General features: G+C 42.2%; 1 protein-coding gene across 2 annotated transcripts in view; it reads left to right on the forward strand.

The window, feature by feature from the left end:
* LOC139263827 (synaptonemal complex protein 2-like) overlaps nucleotides 1–18,716 on the forward strand; it is a 288,907-nt gene that overhangs the window by 27,052 nt on the left and 243,139 nt on the right. For both annotated transcript variants that reach the window (XM_070879880.1, XM_070879881.1), the window contains exon 3: nucleotides 7,083–7,142. In XM_070879880.1, coding sequence (XP_070735981.1) covers nucleotides 7,083–7,142 — 60 coding nt within the window. The remainder of the gene's footprint in view (nucleotides 1–7,082; nucleotides 7,143–18,716) is intronic.

Below are 18,716 nucleotides of genomic sequence, written 5' to 3' on the forward strand. Positions count from 1 at the left end.
CTCACCAATACCCTGTACAGTTACAGTTGCAGCAGGACCTCCCTGCTTTTGTACTCCATCCCTCTCGCAATGAAGGCCAACATTCCATTCGCCTTCCTGATTACCTGCTGCACCTGCAAACTAACCTTTTGGGATTCATGCACAAGGACCCCCAGGTCCCTCTGCACTGCAGCATGTTGTAATTTCTCCCCATTCAAATAATATTCCCTTTTACTGTTTTTTTTTTTTTCCCAAGATGGATGACCTCACATTTTCCGACATTGTATTCCATCTGCCAAACCTTAGCCCATTCGCTTAACCTATCTAAATCTCTTTGCAGCCTCTCTGTCCTCTACACAACCCGCTTTCCCATTAATCTTTGTGTCATCTGCAAATTTTATTACACTACACTCTGTCCCCTCTTCCAGGTCATCTATGTATATTGTAAACAGTTGTGGTCCCAGCACCGATCCCTGTGCACACCACCGATTTTCAACCCGAAAAGGACCCATTTACCCCGACTCTCTGCTTTCTGTTTGCCAGCCAATTCTCTATCCATGCTAATACATTTCCACTGTACCTTTATCTTCTGCAGTAAACTTTTGTGTGCACCTTATCGAATGCCTTTTGGAAATCTAAATACACCACATCCAACGGTATACCTCTATCCACCATGCTCGTTATATCCTCAAAGAATTCCAGTAAATTAGTTAAACATGATTTCCCCTTCATGAATCCATGTTGCGTCTGCTTGATTGCACTATTCCTATCTAGATGTCCCGCTATTTCTTCCTTAATGATAGCTTCAAGCATTTTCCCCAATGCAGATGTTAAACTAACCGGCCTATAGTTACCTGCCTTTTGTCTGCCCCCTTTTTTAAACACAGGCGTTACATTAGCTGCTTTCCAATCCGATGGTACCTCCCCAGAGTCCAGAGAATTTTGGTAGATTATAACGAATGCATCTGCTATAACTTCCGCCATCTCTTTTAATACCCTGGGATGCATTTCATCAGGACCAGGGAACTTGTCTACCTTGAGATCCATTAGCCTGTCCAGCACTACCCCCCGCGTGATAGTGATTGTCTCAAGGTCCTCCCTTCCCATATTCCCGCGACCAGCAACTTTTGGCATGGTTTTTGTGTCTTCCACTGTGAAGACCGAAGCAAAATAATTGTTTCAGGTCTCAGCCATTTCCACATTTCCCATTATTAAATCCCCCTTCTCATCTTCTAAGGGACCAACATTTACTTTAGTCACACTTTTCCGTTTTATATATCGATAAAAGCTTTTATATTCCGTTTTTATGTTTTGTGCAAGTTTACTTTCGTAATCTATCTTTCCTTTCTTTTTTATTGCTTTCTTAGTCATTCTTTGCTATCATTTAAAATGTTCCCAATCTTCTAGTTTCCCACTAACCTTGGCCACCTTATACACATTGGTTTTTAATTTGATACACTCCTTTATTTCCTTGGTTATCCACAGCTGGTTATCCCTTCTCTTACCGCCCTTCTTTTTCACTGGAATATATTTTTGTTGAGCACTATGAAAGAGCTCCTTAAAAGTCTTCCACTGTTCTTCAATTGTGCCACCGTTTAGTCTGTGTTCCCAGTCTACTTTAGCTAAATCTGCTCTCATCCCACTGTAGTCCCTTTTGTTTAAGCATAGTACGCTCGTTTGAGACACTACTTCTTCACCTTCAATCTGTATTACAAATTCAACCATACTGTGATCACTCATTCTGAGAGGATCTTTTACTAGGAAATCGTTTATTATTTGTTTCATTACACAGGAACAGATCTAAGATAGCTTGCTCCCTTGTAGGTTCTGTAACATACTGTTCTAAGAAACAATCCCATATGCAACCTATGAATTCCTCCTCAAGGCTACCCCATGCGATTTGATTTGACCAATCGACACGTAGGTTAAAATCCCCCATGATTACTGTCGTTCCTTTTTCACATGCCTCCATTATTCCCTTGATTATTGTCCGCCCACCGTGAAGTTATTATTTGGGGGCCTATAAACTATGCCCACCAGTAACTTTTTCCCCTTACTATCTCTAATCTCCACCCACAATGATTCAACATTTTGTTCATTAGAGCCAATATCATCTCTCACAACTGCCCTGATATCATCCTTTATTAACAGAGCTACCCCACCTCCTTTCCCTTCTTGCCTATCTTTTTGAATTGTCAGATACCCCTGTATGTTTAATGACAGTGCATTAACAGAAACTTTAGATGAATATTGGATATTAGTTGGTATGATTGCATTAGGATGAGGCTGTGTTTGAGAGGTGGCTAGTGAGATGGGAACGTGATAATGTACATAGCGACGAATGGATGGAGGTGCAAAGTAAGTTGGTGTGAGTTAAGATATGCAGGAGTAAGGTAGGGAAGGCAGAGTGATGGAAATGTGATGAGAGACACAGGTGGATGAAGATGTGTGGCATTGTACTAATGTTTTGTGATCTAATGAGATCATTTAAAGGTTTGCGTCACTACACCCAGGTCCTCCTGACGATATCCCTGCTTGTGCCCTCATCTGCAATGTGCAACCAGGTTGTGTTGGTCTCCTGGAGAGGTCTTTTCTGCCCATGCGTGCTGTGACTCCCTCCATAAGCATATGGAGGGAGTCATAAGAGAACCTGGGTGCAGCCCTTGTCACTATTGGCAGCACTTCAGTGCTGTATAACACTGACAGCACAAATGTCAAAAGTAAGGTGGCCATGGCCCCTTTAAGGAAACCGGCTGACGCGCCATGAATAATGACACCAGACCTGCTTCCTCTAATTGGACCGGGGAATGCACTGGGTGGGCTTAACAAGCCCATCAATGTAAATTTATTTTGGGCAGTGGGATGGATCCAGCAGTGGGACTGCAACCTGCCACTAACATAGCCCACACTGGACCTGCCGAGGTGAGCAAAATTCTGGCCTATGACACTATGTTCCAGACTCTCCAAGCAGGGGAAATAGCCTCTCAACATCTACCCTGTCAAGCCCTCTGAGTTTTATGATTCAATAAAATAACCTGTCATTCTTGACTCCAGAGAATATAGACTCGTTCGTCACAATTTCTCTTCAGGGCAGCTCTCGCATCCTAGGAATCAATCTTGTGAAACTTCATTGCAGCTCTTCATAGATATCCTTCCTTGGGTAATGAGACCAAAACTGTACACTAATCCAGGTGTGGACTCGCCTAAGCCCTATATAATTGCAACAAAACTTCTTTACTCATACTCCAACCCCCTTGCAATAAAGGCTAACATGCCATTTACCTTCCCAATTGTTTGCTGTACCTGCATGTTAACTTTTTGTGATTTGTGTACGAGGACAACAAAATCCCTCTGTCAACATTTACTAGTGTCTCGACTTTTAAATAAATAAATAATTCTGCTTTTCTATTCTTCCTACAAAAGTGAATAATTTTGCATTTAACCTGTCTATATATCCCTCTGCAGCTTTTTTGCATCTTCCTCACAGCCTTCTTTCCCACCAAGCCTTGTAGTCTCAACAAACTTTGATATATTATACTTGGTCAACAACAACTTGTATTTATATAGCACCTTTTAATATAGTGAAGCGTCCCAAGGTGCTTCACAGGGTATTATGCAATAAAAATTTGACACCAAGCAGCATAAGTAGAAATTAGCGCAAGTGACCAAAAGCTTGTTCAAAGAGGTATGTTTTAAGGAGGATCGAGAGGCAGAGAAGTTTAGGCAGGGAGTTCCAGAGCTTGGGGCCTAGGCAACAGAAGGCATGGCCGATGGTTGAGCGATTACAATCGGGGATGCTCAGGAGGACAGAATTAGAGGAGCGCAGACATCTCGTGGGGTGGGGGGAGTTGTGGGGCTGGAAGAGATTAGAGATAGGAAGGGGCCATGGAGGATTTGAAGATAAGGCCCCTCCTCTAAGTCAGTGATGATTATTATAGATAACTGAGTGCCAAGTACTGATCCTTGCAACACCCCACTAGTTACACCCTGCGATACTGAAAATGACTAGTTTATTCCTACACTCTATTTTCTGTCGGTTAGCCAATCCTCAATCCATGCTAATATATTACCCCAATCCCATGAGTCCTACACTTGTGTAACAATCTCTTGTGTGGCACCTTATCAAATGCCTTCTGAAAATCAAAAAAAATAGATCCACTGTTTTCTCCCTTATCTGCCCTGCTAGTTACAACCTCAAAATACTTAGATTTATCAAATACTATTTCTCTTCCATAAAACCGTTTACTCTGCTAATATTCTGATTGAACAAGTGCCCTGTTACCACATCCTTAACAATAGATTCTAGCATTTTCCCTACTACTGATGTCAGGCTAACTAACCTATAGTTCCCTGTTTGCTTTCTTCCTTTCTTGAAAAGTGGGGTTACATTTGCTACCTTCCAACCCACAGGGATCATTCTCAAATCTAGGGAATTCTGGAAGATCAAAGCTAATGCACCCACTATCTCTGCAGCAATCTGTTTTAAAACCCGAGGGTGTAGGCCTTCAGGTACAGGGGATTTGTCAGCTGTTAGTCCCATTAATTTCTCAAGTACGTTTTTTTAATAAGATTAATTACTTTAATTTTCTTCACTCATTATTCCCTCAGTTCCCCACAATTTCCAGTATCTCTGTGTCTTCTACTGTGAAGACAGACACTATTTAACGTGTCTGCCTTTTTCTTCTTCCCCCATTACAATTTCTCCTGTCTCTGTCTCTAAGGGACCCACTTATCTACCGTCATATCTTTTCATCTAATTTCCCATATGCTTTGGCCAACTCTCCTCTCGTACCTCTAATTGGCTTTGTTTAAATTTAAGACCCTAGTTTCAGACTTAACCACATCTCCGATTCCATATGAAATTCTATCATTATGATCACTGTTCCACAGAGGATCCTTTATTATAAGATTACTAATTAACCCTGTCTCATGACAATTTTACAAGATCTAAAAAAAATTTAAATGGTGACATTGGGAAATATTGACGTTCAAAGGGACCTGGATGTCCTTGTACATGAATCGCAATGTTAACGCGCAGGTACAGCAAGCAATTTGGATAGCAAATGGTATGTTAATCTTTATACAAAAGGATTGGACTATGAGCAAGGAAGTCTTACTGCAATTATATAGGGCCTTGGTGAGACCACACCTGGCGTACGGTGCACAATCTTGGTCTCTTTACCTGAGAGAGGATATACTTGCCTTAGAGGATGGGCAACAAAGGTTCACTAGACTGATTCCTGGGATGGGGGTATTGTCCTATGAGAGATTGAGGAGGTTCACCCGAGGTGTGATCTCATTTGAATGGATCATTTTCTTACAGGGCTTGACAGAGTAAATGCTAAGAGGATATTTCCCCTAGCTGGGTATTCTAGAACTAGAGGTCACAGTCTCTGAATAAGTGGTCGGTCATTTAGGACTGAGATTTGGAGAAATTTCTTCACTTAAAGGATTGTGAATTTTTGGAATTCTCTACCTCAGAGGGCTGTGGATGCTCAGTTGAATATATTCAAGATCGAGATTGAATTTATTTTTGGACATTGAGGAAATCAAGGGATATGGGGATAGTGTGGTAAGAGTTTAGATAGATCAGCCATGGTCGTATTGCATGGCGGAGCAGGCGCGAATGGCCTATTTCATAAGAACATAAGAATTAGGAGCAGTAGTAGGCCATATTGCCCTTTGAGCCAGCTCCGCCACATGATCAATAAATCTGCTGATCTTTGACCTCCACTCCATTTTCCTTCCCAATCCTTATATCCCTTGATTCCCATAGAATCCAAGTTTCTTGTGTTCTTGAATTGCTCAGTCATTTGGATGCAGTCAAAACTGATTAACTCGGTACCCTAGAACTATGTTGTCCAATACGAATCGCTAACTAGCCACAAGTGTGGCTATGGCAAAACCATTCTAGCCACGTGCACTAATTTTAGTGGATAATGACTTGCACACAATGTCGCATGTAAATTTACTTAAACATACTGTAATTCAATGTGAAAGTTTCCAATCTTCCCCAGATTTTGGAATTCTGGTATGTATTTCAGATACATCATATCTTGGAGCAGCTTCTATGTTTTTGTCCAGCGGTTACGAAATGTACTTTGATTTTATCAGTGATTGCTGAGAACTTTGAGATGTGCCAGACCTTCCCCTGCTCTCCATCCAGGACATGATTGGATGCTGCTGTCCATTACCATGAAATGTCCTGTTAGAAAGCTCATTATTGGTTGGGTTTGTTTTCTTCTGCTAGCCTGATGCACTAATTCTGATTTGTCAAGCTGACTAAAATAGCAGCTCCCCTCTATACAATATTGCTCGTATTTCTATGGTGCTGGTGTTTGGCATTTTCTTCTCTTTGCACACCATTTTAGCCATTAACCAATTAGCAGTAATCAAGTAAAATACTTTAACGTATTCACAAGCATGTTTTTCAGTATGAATGTTTTGTCATTTCAGGAACCTTGACTAAAGTAAGATTTGGTGTCCACGGAGGGGAGGAAATTATTACCTTCAGCATAACACATTTTAGCTGAATTCATTAAGGCTTCTTAGCCCAGCATCTTCTCAAAAGCCATCTTGTCATTCACTGTGGGAGATATAAGTTTAGAAAAAGACAATAAAGAGAGATCCCAATTGTATTTTTTCATGTAAGGAGGAAATATCCCCCAGTCTCTGAAGTTGATCCTAATACAACTTACTTTAGTTGTACGCTTATATGGGAAGATTATGCTAATATCTGGATATAGACTAGTGTTTTCATTGAAAGTTGCATGGACTTTTGAATGCCCATTCCTAAAATGTGTCCTCTCAAATTGACAGAAGTTAATACAACTACAATTCTCATTATAAACCTGAAAGGACTACTCTCAGTCAGTAAAAAGAAAGGAAAGAAAGTGAAAATATATTTTGACTCTGCATTTGATATCCTGAACACTACCAAGTTGGTGTATGGCGAGGAGAAAGTGCTGGCAAGTTTTCAAGATTTTCACATGGTTCTCAATAAGCTATATTGGTGTGGTGAAGGGAGATGAGAATTCAATAGATTGCACCTCAATTAATATAACTGCAAATCTCAACCTATTATACAAATGCTTGAATTACAGAAATTGGTCTGGCCTCCTGTAGAAGCTCAACTGAAGACCACGGACCTGGTCCCAAATGAGGTATGAGCAATATGATTAAATATCAGAATTTCATAGGGATCAGGTGGAGACAAACATTGAAGAAGTAATTTGATGTTGCAATAGAGCAGAGAAGGAAATTGTAAGTTTCTACGGAAAGATGAGCTGAATTGCCTCTGACATCTGTACTTGCCTTTCAGAAGTTGAGGCACTCAATGATTTTAATATTCATAAGGGAAGATGTTTTGATTTATCACAATTTTGCAGCACAGAAACTTGGCATACCTATTGCAAGTATAAAAGAAAGCATTTTTCATCAGCTCCCGATTTTTAGAAATATATTTGGTACTGTTTATATGACAGTAATTCATTTGTGCTTTCAGTAACTGTTTCCATTTTAATTATTCATATGTGGAACAGACCTGCATTTATTGTCCAACCTTAATTACCCTTGAGAAAGTGGTGGTGAGCCTCTTTCTCGAACCACTGCCATCCATATGGTGAAGGTACTCCGACAGTGCTGTTGGTAAGGAATTCCAGGATTTTGACCCAGTGACAATGAAGGAACAACAATTATAGTTCTAAGTCAGGTTGGTATGTAACTTGGAGGTGGTGTCGCCATGTGCCTGCTGTCCTTGTCCTGCTAGATGGTAGAAGTTGCGGGTTTGGGAGGTGCTGCCGAAGAAGCCTTGGTGAGTTGTTGCACTGCATCTTGTTTATGGTACACACTAGTCACATTGGGTTGGTGGTGATGGGAATTAATGTTTAAGGTGGATGGGATGCTGATCAAGTGGGCTGCTTTATCCTGGAAGATTAGATGGTGTTGAGCTGCTTGAGTGTTGCTGGAGCTGCATTGATTCAGGCAAGTGAAGAATATTTCATCACTCCACTGATTTGTTCCTCGTAGGTGGTGGAAAGGCTTTGGTGAGTTGGAAGGTGAGGTATTTACTCCAGAATTCCCAGCCTTTGGCCTGCTCTTTTAGCCACAGTATTTATGTGGCTGGTCCAGATAAATTTCTGGTCAGTGGTGACCCCCAGGATGTTGATGATGGTAATGCCATTGAATGTCAAAGGAAGGTGGTTAGACTCTTGTTGGAGATGGTCATTACCTGGCACTTGTGTGGCATGAATGTACTTGCCACTTATCAGCCCGAGACTGAATGTTGTCCAGGTCTTGCTGCATGCGGGCATGAACTGGCTTCATTATCAGTAGTTGCGAATGGAACTGAACACTGTGCAATCATCAGCGAACATCCCCACTTCTGAAGCAGCTGAAGATTGGCCTTTATTGCAAAGGGGATGGAGTATAAAATCAGGGAAGTCTTGCTACAGTTGTACACCTGGAATACTGCTTGCAGTTTGGTTTCCATATTTACAAAAGGCTATACTTGTTTTGGAGGCAGTTCAGAGACAGTTCACAAGGTTGCTTCCAGAGATGAAGGGGTTGTCTTATGAGGAAAGGTTGAGTAAGTTGGGCCTCTACTCATTGGAATTCAGAAGACTGAGAGATAATCTTATTGAAACTTATAAGATTATGAGGGGGCTTGACGAGGTGGATGCAGAGAGGATGTTTCCACTGATGGGGGTGACTAGAACTAGAGGATATAATCTTAGAATAAGGGACCGCCCATTTAAAACTGATGAGGAATTTCTTATACAGAAATAGACAGTTCCTTAAATGATAAGGGAATAAGGGGTTATGGAGAACGGGCAGGGAAGTGGACCTGAGTCCATGATAGGATCAGCCATGATCGTATTAGAAACTTAGAAACTAGGTGCAGGAGTAGGCCCTTCGAGTCTGCACCACCATTCAATATGATCATGACTGATCATGCAACTTCAGTACCCCATTCCTGCTTTCTCTCCAAACCCCTTGATCCCTTTAGCCGTAAGGGCCACATCTAATCCCTTTTGAATATATCTAACGAACTGGCCTCAACAACTTTGTGGTAGAGAATTTCACAGGTTCACAATTCTGAGTGAAGAAGTTTCTCCTCATCTCGGTACTAAATGGCTTACCCCCTCATCCTTTGACTGTGACCCCTGGTTCTGGAATTCCCCAACATCGGGAACATTTTTCCTGCATCTAACCTGTCCAATCCCTCAAAATCTTATGTTTCTATGAGAACTCCTCTCATTCTTCTAAATTCCAGTGAATATAAGCCTAGTCGATCCAGTCTTTCTTCATGTCAGTCCTGCCATCCTGGGAATCATTCTGGTGAACCTTCGCTGCATTCCCTCAATAGCAAGAATGTCCTTCCTCAGATTAGGAGACCAAAACTGTACATAGTATTCAAGGTGTGGCCTCACCAATGCCCTGTACAACTGCAGCAAGACTCCCCCTCTACTCTCATCCTTCTGCTATGAAGGCCAACATGCCATTTGCATTCTTCACCGCCTGCTGTACCTGCATGCCAACTTTCAATGTCTGATGTACCATGACACCCAGGTCTTGTTGCTCCTCCCCTTTTCCTAATCTGTCACCATTCAGATAATAATCTGCCTTCCTGTTTTTGCCACCATTTATCTACATTATCTACATTATACTGCATCTGCCATGCATTTGCCTACTCTCCTAACCTGTCCAAAGCACCCTGCAGCCTCTTCATATCCTCCCCACAGCTCTCACTGCCATGCAGCTTAGTGCCATCTGCAAACTTGGAGATATTACTTTCAATTTCTTGTCCAAATTATTAATGTATATTGTGAATAGCTGGGGTCCCAGCACTGAACCCTGCGGTATCCCACTAGTCACTGCCTGCCATTCTGAAAAGGACCTGTTTATTCCTACTTTTTGCTTCCTGTCTGCCAACCAGTTCTCTATCCATGTCAATACATTACCCCCAATACCATGTGCTTCAATTGTGCACATTAATCTCTTGTGTGGGACCTGGTCAAAAGCCTTTTGAAATTCCAAATACACCACATCCACTGGTTCTCTCTCGTCCACTCTACTAGTTAAATCCTCACAAAAATTCTAGAAGATTTGTCAAGCATGATTTCCCTTTCATAAATCCATGCTGACTTAGACCGATCGTGTCACTGCTTTTCAAATGCGCTGCTATTACATCTTTAATAATTGATTCCAACATTTTCCCCACTACCCATGTCAGGCCAACCAGTCTATAATTCCCAGTTTTCTCTCTTCCCTCCTTTTTTTAAAAAGTGGGGTTAGATTAGCTACCCACCAATCCATAGGAACTGATCCAGAGTCTATTGAATGTTGGAAAATGACTACCAATGCATCCACTATTTCTAGTGCCATTCCCTTAAGTATTCTGGGATGCAGACAATCAGGCCCTGTGGATTTATCGGCCTTTAATCCCATCAATTTCCCTAACACAATTTCTTGACTAATGAGGATTTGCTTCAGTTCCTCCTCCGCTAGACCCTCGGTCCCCTAGTATTTCCGGAAGGTTATTGTCTTAGTGAAGACAGAACCAAAGTATTTGTTCAATTCGTCTGCCATTTCTTTGTTCCCCATTATAAATTCACCTGATTCTGACTGTAATGGAGCTACATTTGTCGTCTTTAACTTTTTTTCTACTCATATATTTTAGAAGCTTATGCAGTCAGTTTTTATGTTCCCTGCAAGCTTACTCTCATACGCTCTCTTCCCCTTCCTAATTAAATCCTTTGTCCTCCTCTGCTGAATTCTAAATTTCTTCCAGTCCCTAGGTTTGCTGCTTTTTCTGGCCAATTTATATGCCTCTTCCTTGGATTTCCCTTGTTAGCCACGGTTGAGCCATCTTAACCATTTTATTTTTATACCAGACAGGGATGTACAATTGTTGAAGTTCATCCATGTGATCTTTAAATGTCTGTCATTGCCTATCCACTGTCAACCCTTTAAGTATCATTTGCCAGTCCATCTTAGCCAATTCACGTCTCATAGCATTGAAGTTACCTTTCTTTAAGTTCAGGACCCTAGTCTCGGAATTAACTGTCTCACTCTCCACCTTAATGAAGAATTCTACCATATTATGATCACTCTTACCCCAAGGAGCCTCGCACAACAAGATTGCTAATTAATCCCCCCTCATTACTCAACGCCCAGTCTACGATGGCCAGCTTTCTAGTTGATTCCTCGACATAATAGTCTAGAAAACCATCCCTAATACACTCCAGGAAATCCTCCTCCACCGTAATGCTACCAGTTTGGTTAGCCTAATCTATATGTAGATTAAAGTCACCCATGGTCACTGCTGTACCTTTATTGCACGCATCCCTAATTTTCTGTTTGATGCCATCCCCAGCCTCACTACTACTGTTTGGTGGTCTGTACACAACTTCCATTAGTGTTTTCTGCCCTTTGGTGTTCCGCAGCTCTACCTACAGATTCCACATCATCCAAGCTAATGTCCTTTCTTACTATTGCGTTAATCTACTCTTTAACCAGCAATGCTACACCACTTCCTTTTCCTTTCTGTCTATCCTTCCTGAATATTGAATACCCCTGGATGTTGAGTTCCCAGCCTTGGTCATCCTGGAGCCATGTCTCTGTGATGCCAATTATATCATATTCATTAATTGCTGCCTGTGTCGTTCATTCGTCCACCTTATTACGAATACTCCTCGCATTGAGACACAGAACCTTCAGGCTTGTGTTTTTTTTTTAAACACTTTGTCCTTTTAGAATTATGTTGTAATGTGGCCCTTTTTGATTTTTGCCTTTGATTTCTCTGCCCTCCACTTTTCCTTATCTCCTTTCTACCTTTTGCTTCTGCCCCCATTTTACTTCCCTCTGTCTCCTTGCATAGATTCCCATCCCCCTGACATATTAGTTTAAACCCTCCCCAACAGCACTAGCAAACAGTCCCCCTAGAACATCGGTTCCAGTCCTGCCCAGGTGCAGACCATCCGGTTTGTACTGGTTCCTCCTCCCCCAGAACCTGTTCCAATGTCCCAGGAATTTGAATCCCTCCCTTCTGCACCATTCCTCAAGCCACATATTTATCTTAACTATCCTGCTATTTCTACTCTGACTAGCACATGGCACTGGTAGCAATCTTGAGATTACTACCTTTTGAGGTCCTACTTTTTAATTTAACTCCTCGCTCCCTAAATTCAGCTTGTAGGACCTCATCCCATTTTTTTACCTATATCGTTGGTACCTATATGCATCACAACAACTGGCTGTTCACCCTCCCCCTCCAGAATGCCCTGCAACCGCTCCGAGGCATCCTTGACCCTTGCACCAGGGAGTCAACATACCATCCTGGAGTCTCGATTGTGGCCGCAGAAACGCCTATCTATTCTCCTTATAAATAGAATCCCCTACCACTAAGGCTCTCCCACTCTCTTTCCTGCCCTCCTGTGCAGCAGAGCCACCCCTGGTGCCATTAACTTGGCTGCTGCTGCCTTCCCCTGATGAGAGCCATCTCCCCCAACAGTATCCAAAGTGATATATCTGTTTTGGAGGGAGATGACCGCAGGGGCCTCCTGCACTACCTTCCTAATCCTGCTCTGCCTGATGGTCACCTCTCCCCTATCTGCCTTTGTAATCTTTACCTGCGGTGTGACCAACTCACTAAATGTGCTATTCACGACATCCTCAGCATCGCGGATGCTCCAGAGCGAATCCATGCGCAACTCCGGTGCCGCAATGCGGTCTGACGGGAGCTGCAGCTGGATACGCTTCCCGCACACACAGTAGTGTCCCTGACTTCCCACATAGCACAGGAGGAACAAGACACTGGTCTGGGCTCTCCTGCCATGACTCAACCATTAAATTAACTTAATTTGGCAACAACGCTAAAAGTTTCCTACTGATGAGAAAAAGAAGATAAAGAAAATAGAAAAACTACTCACCAATCACTTACTCTCTTGGCTGTGACATACCACTTTGATTTCTTTTTACTTCTTTCTTTTACTTTTGACCCCGCTGCCGCAACCTCCCTCAGGTCTGCCCGCTCCTGCTGCTGCTCCCGACCTAGCTGGTGGAGCAGGCTTGAGGAGCTGTATGGCCTACTCCTACTCTTATTTCTTATGTTATGTTTGGGCCGAGGACACTTCCCTGAGGAGCAGTTTGTTTCAGTGAGGCTTTCCCCATCATGGCTTAAGTCAACTAAACCTATTATTTTGGGTAGGATATTTCTGTGTGCAATCATTAATAGTATTTGGGCAGGAATTGCTTGACAGTACTCTTATTTGGTACGCTAACAACTAATGTCACTTTTGTGCATAGTATTCTGTTGCCAGTGGAAAATCTGAGACATTTTAATTAAAAAAGTGAAATATCTAATTAGTATCAACACAGGAAATATTCCAGTGAATAGTTTAATCACCCATCACCCAGTTCCAGAGCTTTCACTGGTCAGTGCTGAATTGATACCCCAAAGTTTATTTTGCTATGTGTCAGTCTTCTGCTTTGGTATCTATTAACCATAGCACTGATAACTGTCAATAGCTCAAATTGGGATTAGGTTTTTATATCTACCAAAAAATGGGATGGAGGAACCCTCTGAATATTTCCGCATTGCTTTCTGGACTCACCAGCAGAGGAATAGGAGATTCCCTTTCATCGGAATTTAAAACAATGTTGCACCCTCAATGTCGTCTCAGTAAGGAGGCATAGAAGGAACTGTCTCCTAATCAATATTACTGCCATTCATTAGGAAGATGTCGTGGTCCAGCTCGATGAAATTTGGCATTCATTTCTTGGATCTTCCTGTCATATTTGTATCCCAGGTTACTTAATTCCTCCAATGCTGCCAAAGGCCCTTTAAGAAGCAGCAAGTTTTATAACCTATCGTTTTACCAGATCTCTACCTTTCCAAGTAATTCCTAGCCATTCAAGTCCTGCATCACCTCATTTCTGGGCTCTTTGTGTGAAGAACTTTTATCTGAACCTTAATTTTCCTTTAACTATTTTGAACATTATCCTACACGTGCACTTACTTTGGAGTTGTGTTGCAAATTTACCTTTTTCATGCTGTTGACTGTTACACTTTTATAAGAGCATAAGAATTGGGAGTAGGCCCTTTAAGAAGCAGCAAGTTTTATAACCTATTGTTTTACCAGATCTCTACCTTTCCAATTCAGTAGATCATGCTTGATCTTCGACCTCAACTCCACTTTCCCACCCAATCTCCATATCCTTTGATTTCCTTAGGCCAAAAATCTATCTCTCTCATCCTTGAATATACTCAATTATTCAGCATCCAAGGCCCTTTGGGGTAGAGAATTCCAAAGACTCACAACCCACTGAATGAAGAAATTCCTCCTCACCTCAGTCTTAAATGGCTGACCCCTTATCCTGAGACTATGCCCCCTAGACTCTCCAGCCAGGGAAAACAAGCTCTCATCATCCATCCTGTCAATCCCCCTCACAATCTTGTATGTTTTAATGAGATCACCTCTCATTCTTCTAAACTCCAGACAGGATAGGCCCAATCTACTCAATCTCTCCTCATAGGACAACACACACATCCCATGGATCAATGTAGTGAACCTTCATTGCACCACCTCTTAAGGCAAGTATATCCTTCCTGAGATGGACCAAAATTGTGCACAGTACTCTAGGTGTGTTCTCACCAAAATGTTGTACAATTGTAGCAAGACTTCCTGACTCATGCAATGAAGGCCAACATGGAATTTGCCTCCCTAATTATTTGCTGTACCTGCATGCTAACTCAGTTTCCTATACAAGGACACACAAATGTCTCTGAACATCAACATTTAAGTTTCTCACTATTTATAAAATATTCTGTTTTTCTTCTTCCTACCAAAGTGAATAACCTCACATTTATTCACATACCCATCTATCACCTTTATTGCCCACTCACTAAACCTGTTTCTATCACTTTGCAGACACTGTCATCCTCACAGCTTAGTTTCCCACCTAGCTTTGTGTCATCAGCAAACTTGGATCCATTGCACTTGGTCCCTTCATCTAATTCATTAATATAGATTGTAAATAGCTGAGGCCCTAACACTGATCCTTCTGGTACCCCACTAGTTACAGCCTGCCAACTTGAAAATGACCCGTCTATCCCTAATATCTGTTTTCTGTCCATTAACCAATCTTTTATCCATCCTTTATCCATATTACCCCCAATTCCATGAACCCTTATCTTACATAGCAATCTTTTAGGTGGCACCTTATCGAATGCCTTTTGGAAATCATATGCTTTTCTAAGTACCCTGTTACTACTTCATAATCATTCCAGCATTTTCCTGAAAACTGATGTCAGGCTAACTGGCCTGTGGTTTCCTGTTTTCTCTCTCCCTCTTTTCTTGATTAGTAGGGTTATATTTGCTACCTTCCATCTACTGGGACAGTTGTAGAATCTAGGGAATTTTGGAAGATCATATCCAAAGGATCCATTATCTCTGCAGTCACCTCCTTTTAGAACCATGGGATGTCGGCTATCTTGTCTAGGGGATTTGTCGGCTTTTAGTCACATTAGTTTCTCTAGTATCTTTTCTCTAGTGATCTTAATTACTTTAAGTTCCTCACTCATTAATCCCTTGGTTCTGTTAGGTGGTGGTCTCTGAGGGGGCCAGGTTCCCTTCTGACCAACTTGAGTGGTTCGAATTGCTGCCACTCCATTGGGTTCTAGATTCTGGATTTATTTTGGGGGTGTGACAAGTGCAAAGGGCACTGGTTTGATGCAAAAAAACTTTGGTTTTATTACAGTCAAGGAAATACAAGCCCATTACTCTAGTAAGAGAATACAAGGCCAAACTTACAATTGTTCTAATAAGGGACAATACAAGGAAAGGTACAAGGTAAAACTTATAATCACTCCAATAAAGAACCATACACTACATATTCAAAGGGGATTACAGTAAAATTATACCTCCCACCTCCCAATACCGAAGTCTAGCTAGGTTGGGCTCCAGGGCAGGCAGGGACTATGCTTACCAATCCTTTTGACAGTTAATAGTAGATCGCGGTTTCAGGGTTTGCTTGATGCAGTAGGGTCTTGCTTGCTGTACCCTGAACGTTGGAGAAGACTTCTTGCTGCGCAATCTTCAGTTGGGTTGAATCCGCTGATGCGGTAAGGCGCGTTTTGGATCTATAGGATAAGTACCCGTTTAGAAATAGGTTTCTACAGTCTTTTAGGCAATGTTTTACCCGTTGTTTGGTCAGGATTAGATTGTAGAGTGGAAATTTGATTCTTCGTTTTTTTCCCATTGGAGTTTTGTTCGAGTTTGGTCGATCGCGGTGGTTTTCCGTTGATGTCACGTTGACTGTGGTCGGTTGCTGCCACAATGGTGGTCTTCCTTCCTTCAGGACTTCAGACCTTCGAGGCTGGCGAAGTTAGTTTACAACTGTTGCGTTGGTTTCTCTCCTTGTCGTGATGACACAAACGTGGTCTCGGTTGTATAGCCAAGTATGTCATACCCTCTGTTGAAAACGGGGGCCAATTCTACGATTTCAGTGTATCTAATCTTGGTGCCAAAGCTGTTCAAAATCCTTTGTATAATCTTGGCGGGCTTGGTGGTTCTTTGTAATATTTTGGCAGGCTCGTGGTGAGTTGATGTTTGAAAACTGTTTCCGGATGGTAATTGCAATGTCCTTTTGTGCTTAGTCTTTCGCATACAGGCTGGATTAGGCCTCTTTGTGATATATATGCTGAAATGTTTGTCCAGACCCATGTTGATGGGTAGCTACCTCCGGGTGATTTTGTGATGTAAATGCTCCTTGTGGGGGAAGGATTTTGGAATACTCATTCTTCCAGACAGGTTAACTTAGTCCTCACACCCAGGTAGATTCACTTAATTAGTCTCCTGCTAGTTCCTTAGGTCTGCCCACAGCCTTGAGTTTGTCTTTTAAAATCCAAAATTCTATTAAAGTTTGTAGTTTCTTTCCTAAGCACTTTAGAGTTCCAAACTTTTCGGTAGATAGTCCCAAATTAAATTTCCTTTCGAATGAACCCAAACACGGGGGTGGGGGGGGAGGTTTCTTGTGAATTTTGCACCTGCTTCAGCAATGGATGACCCCAAAAAAAAAAATCGATAAAAGGGAGAAATATAAAAGAAAAGACTTGGATTTTTATAGTGCTTTTCACTACCATCGGACCACAGCCAATGAAAATATATGAAAGTAAAGTAGCAATATAAAAGTAAATTGTCAGACCTTCTACAAGTATATAAAAAGGAAGAGTAACAGCAAAAGTGAGCATTGGCCCCATAGAGGCTGAGCTAGGAAAAAATGTGGTGGGGAATAAGGAAATGGCAGAGATTTTAAACAAATAATTTGTATGTGTCTTCACAGTAGAAGACACAAAAAGCATACAAAAAGTGAGGAACTAGTTTCTAAAGCTCTCCCAATCCTCAGGTTTACTGCTATTCTTTGCAAGATTATAAGCTCTTAATCTAATACTATCACAGAATCATAGAATGGTTACAGCACAGATGGAGACCCATTGAGCACATGACGGCTCTCCAAGAACACTTCAACTAATCCCTGTTTCCCCCATCCTTTCCCCGTAGTCCTACAAATTATTTTCCTTTGGGTACCTATCAATTCTCTTTTCAAAGCCATGATTGAGTATACCTCCACCACCCTTTTTCAGGCAGTGCATTCTAAATCCTAACCGCTATCCTTAACTTCAGTTAGCCTGGTCTCAGCCTAGTTTAAGTGGAGCTTGTCCCAATGGAACAGCTGTATCTTTCCCCAGTACTGGTGCCAGTGCCCCATGAATCAAACTCTTTCTTGCACCACTCTGAGCCATGCATGATTTGCTTATCCCAATGCCAATTTGCATGTGGCTCAGGTAACTATCCAAATATTTATTACCTTCGAGGTTTTGCCTTTTAATTTGGTACCGAGCTCCTCAAACTCTTAGTAGAACCTCATTCCTAGTTCTACATAAGTCATGGACCTAGACAACTGGATCCTCCCCCCACACTCCAAATTATTGATCAGCTGTGAGGAGATATCATTAACACTGGCAGCAGGCAGGCAACACAGCCTTCAGAACTCCCGGTCGTGGCTGCAGAGAACTGTATCTATTCCCCTGACTATACTGTCCCCTATCATTACAACATTTACTTTTCACTTCCCTTCTCCCCCCCCCCCCCCTCCCCCAACTCCCCACACTTGAATGGCCTCCTTCACCATGGTGCCATGGTCATTTTGCTCATCCACCCTGCAGACTCTGTCCTCATCCACACAGGCAGCAAGAACTTGATACCTGTTGGATAAGGGCTAAGGCCGAGACTCCTCCAGCACTGCATCTGGGGTCGTCTTACCTACCTGAGTTGCAGTCACACCCTCCGTCCCTGACAACTAACAGGTTAGGTAGTGATACAGATCATAAGGACTATGACTGCCTGTTCGATCAAAGTTTCCAGGTAACTTCTCACCCCCACCCCCCAACCCTGATGCCTTGCAACATCTGCACCTCCGATTCCAGCTCAACAACTCTGAACTGCAATTCCTTGAGATGCAGGCAGTTATTGCAGACGTGGTCATCCGGTGTCTTGATGCTCTCCACAAACTCCCACATGCTGCAGTTGCGGCATACTACCTGGATAGCCATCCTTATAAAACCTTGTTTTAATTAATTAAGTAAGTAAAGGTTATGGGCTAGAATTCCCAAACAATCCGCCAGTGCCTGATTGCCGCCCAAAAGACTACTAAGATTCCCAAGATTATGACCG

The sequence above is a fragment of the Pristiophorus japonicus genome, chromosome 5 (genome assembly GCF_044704955.1).
Source record: "Pristiophorus japonicus isolate sPriJap1 chromosome 5, sPriJap1.hap1, whole genome shotgun sequence".
NCBI classification, from domain to species: Eukaryota; Metazoa; Chordata; class Chondrichthyes; family Pristiophoridae; genus Pristiophorus; species Pristiophorus japonicus.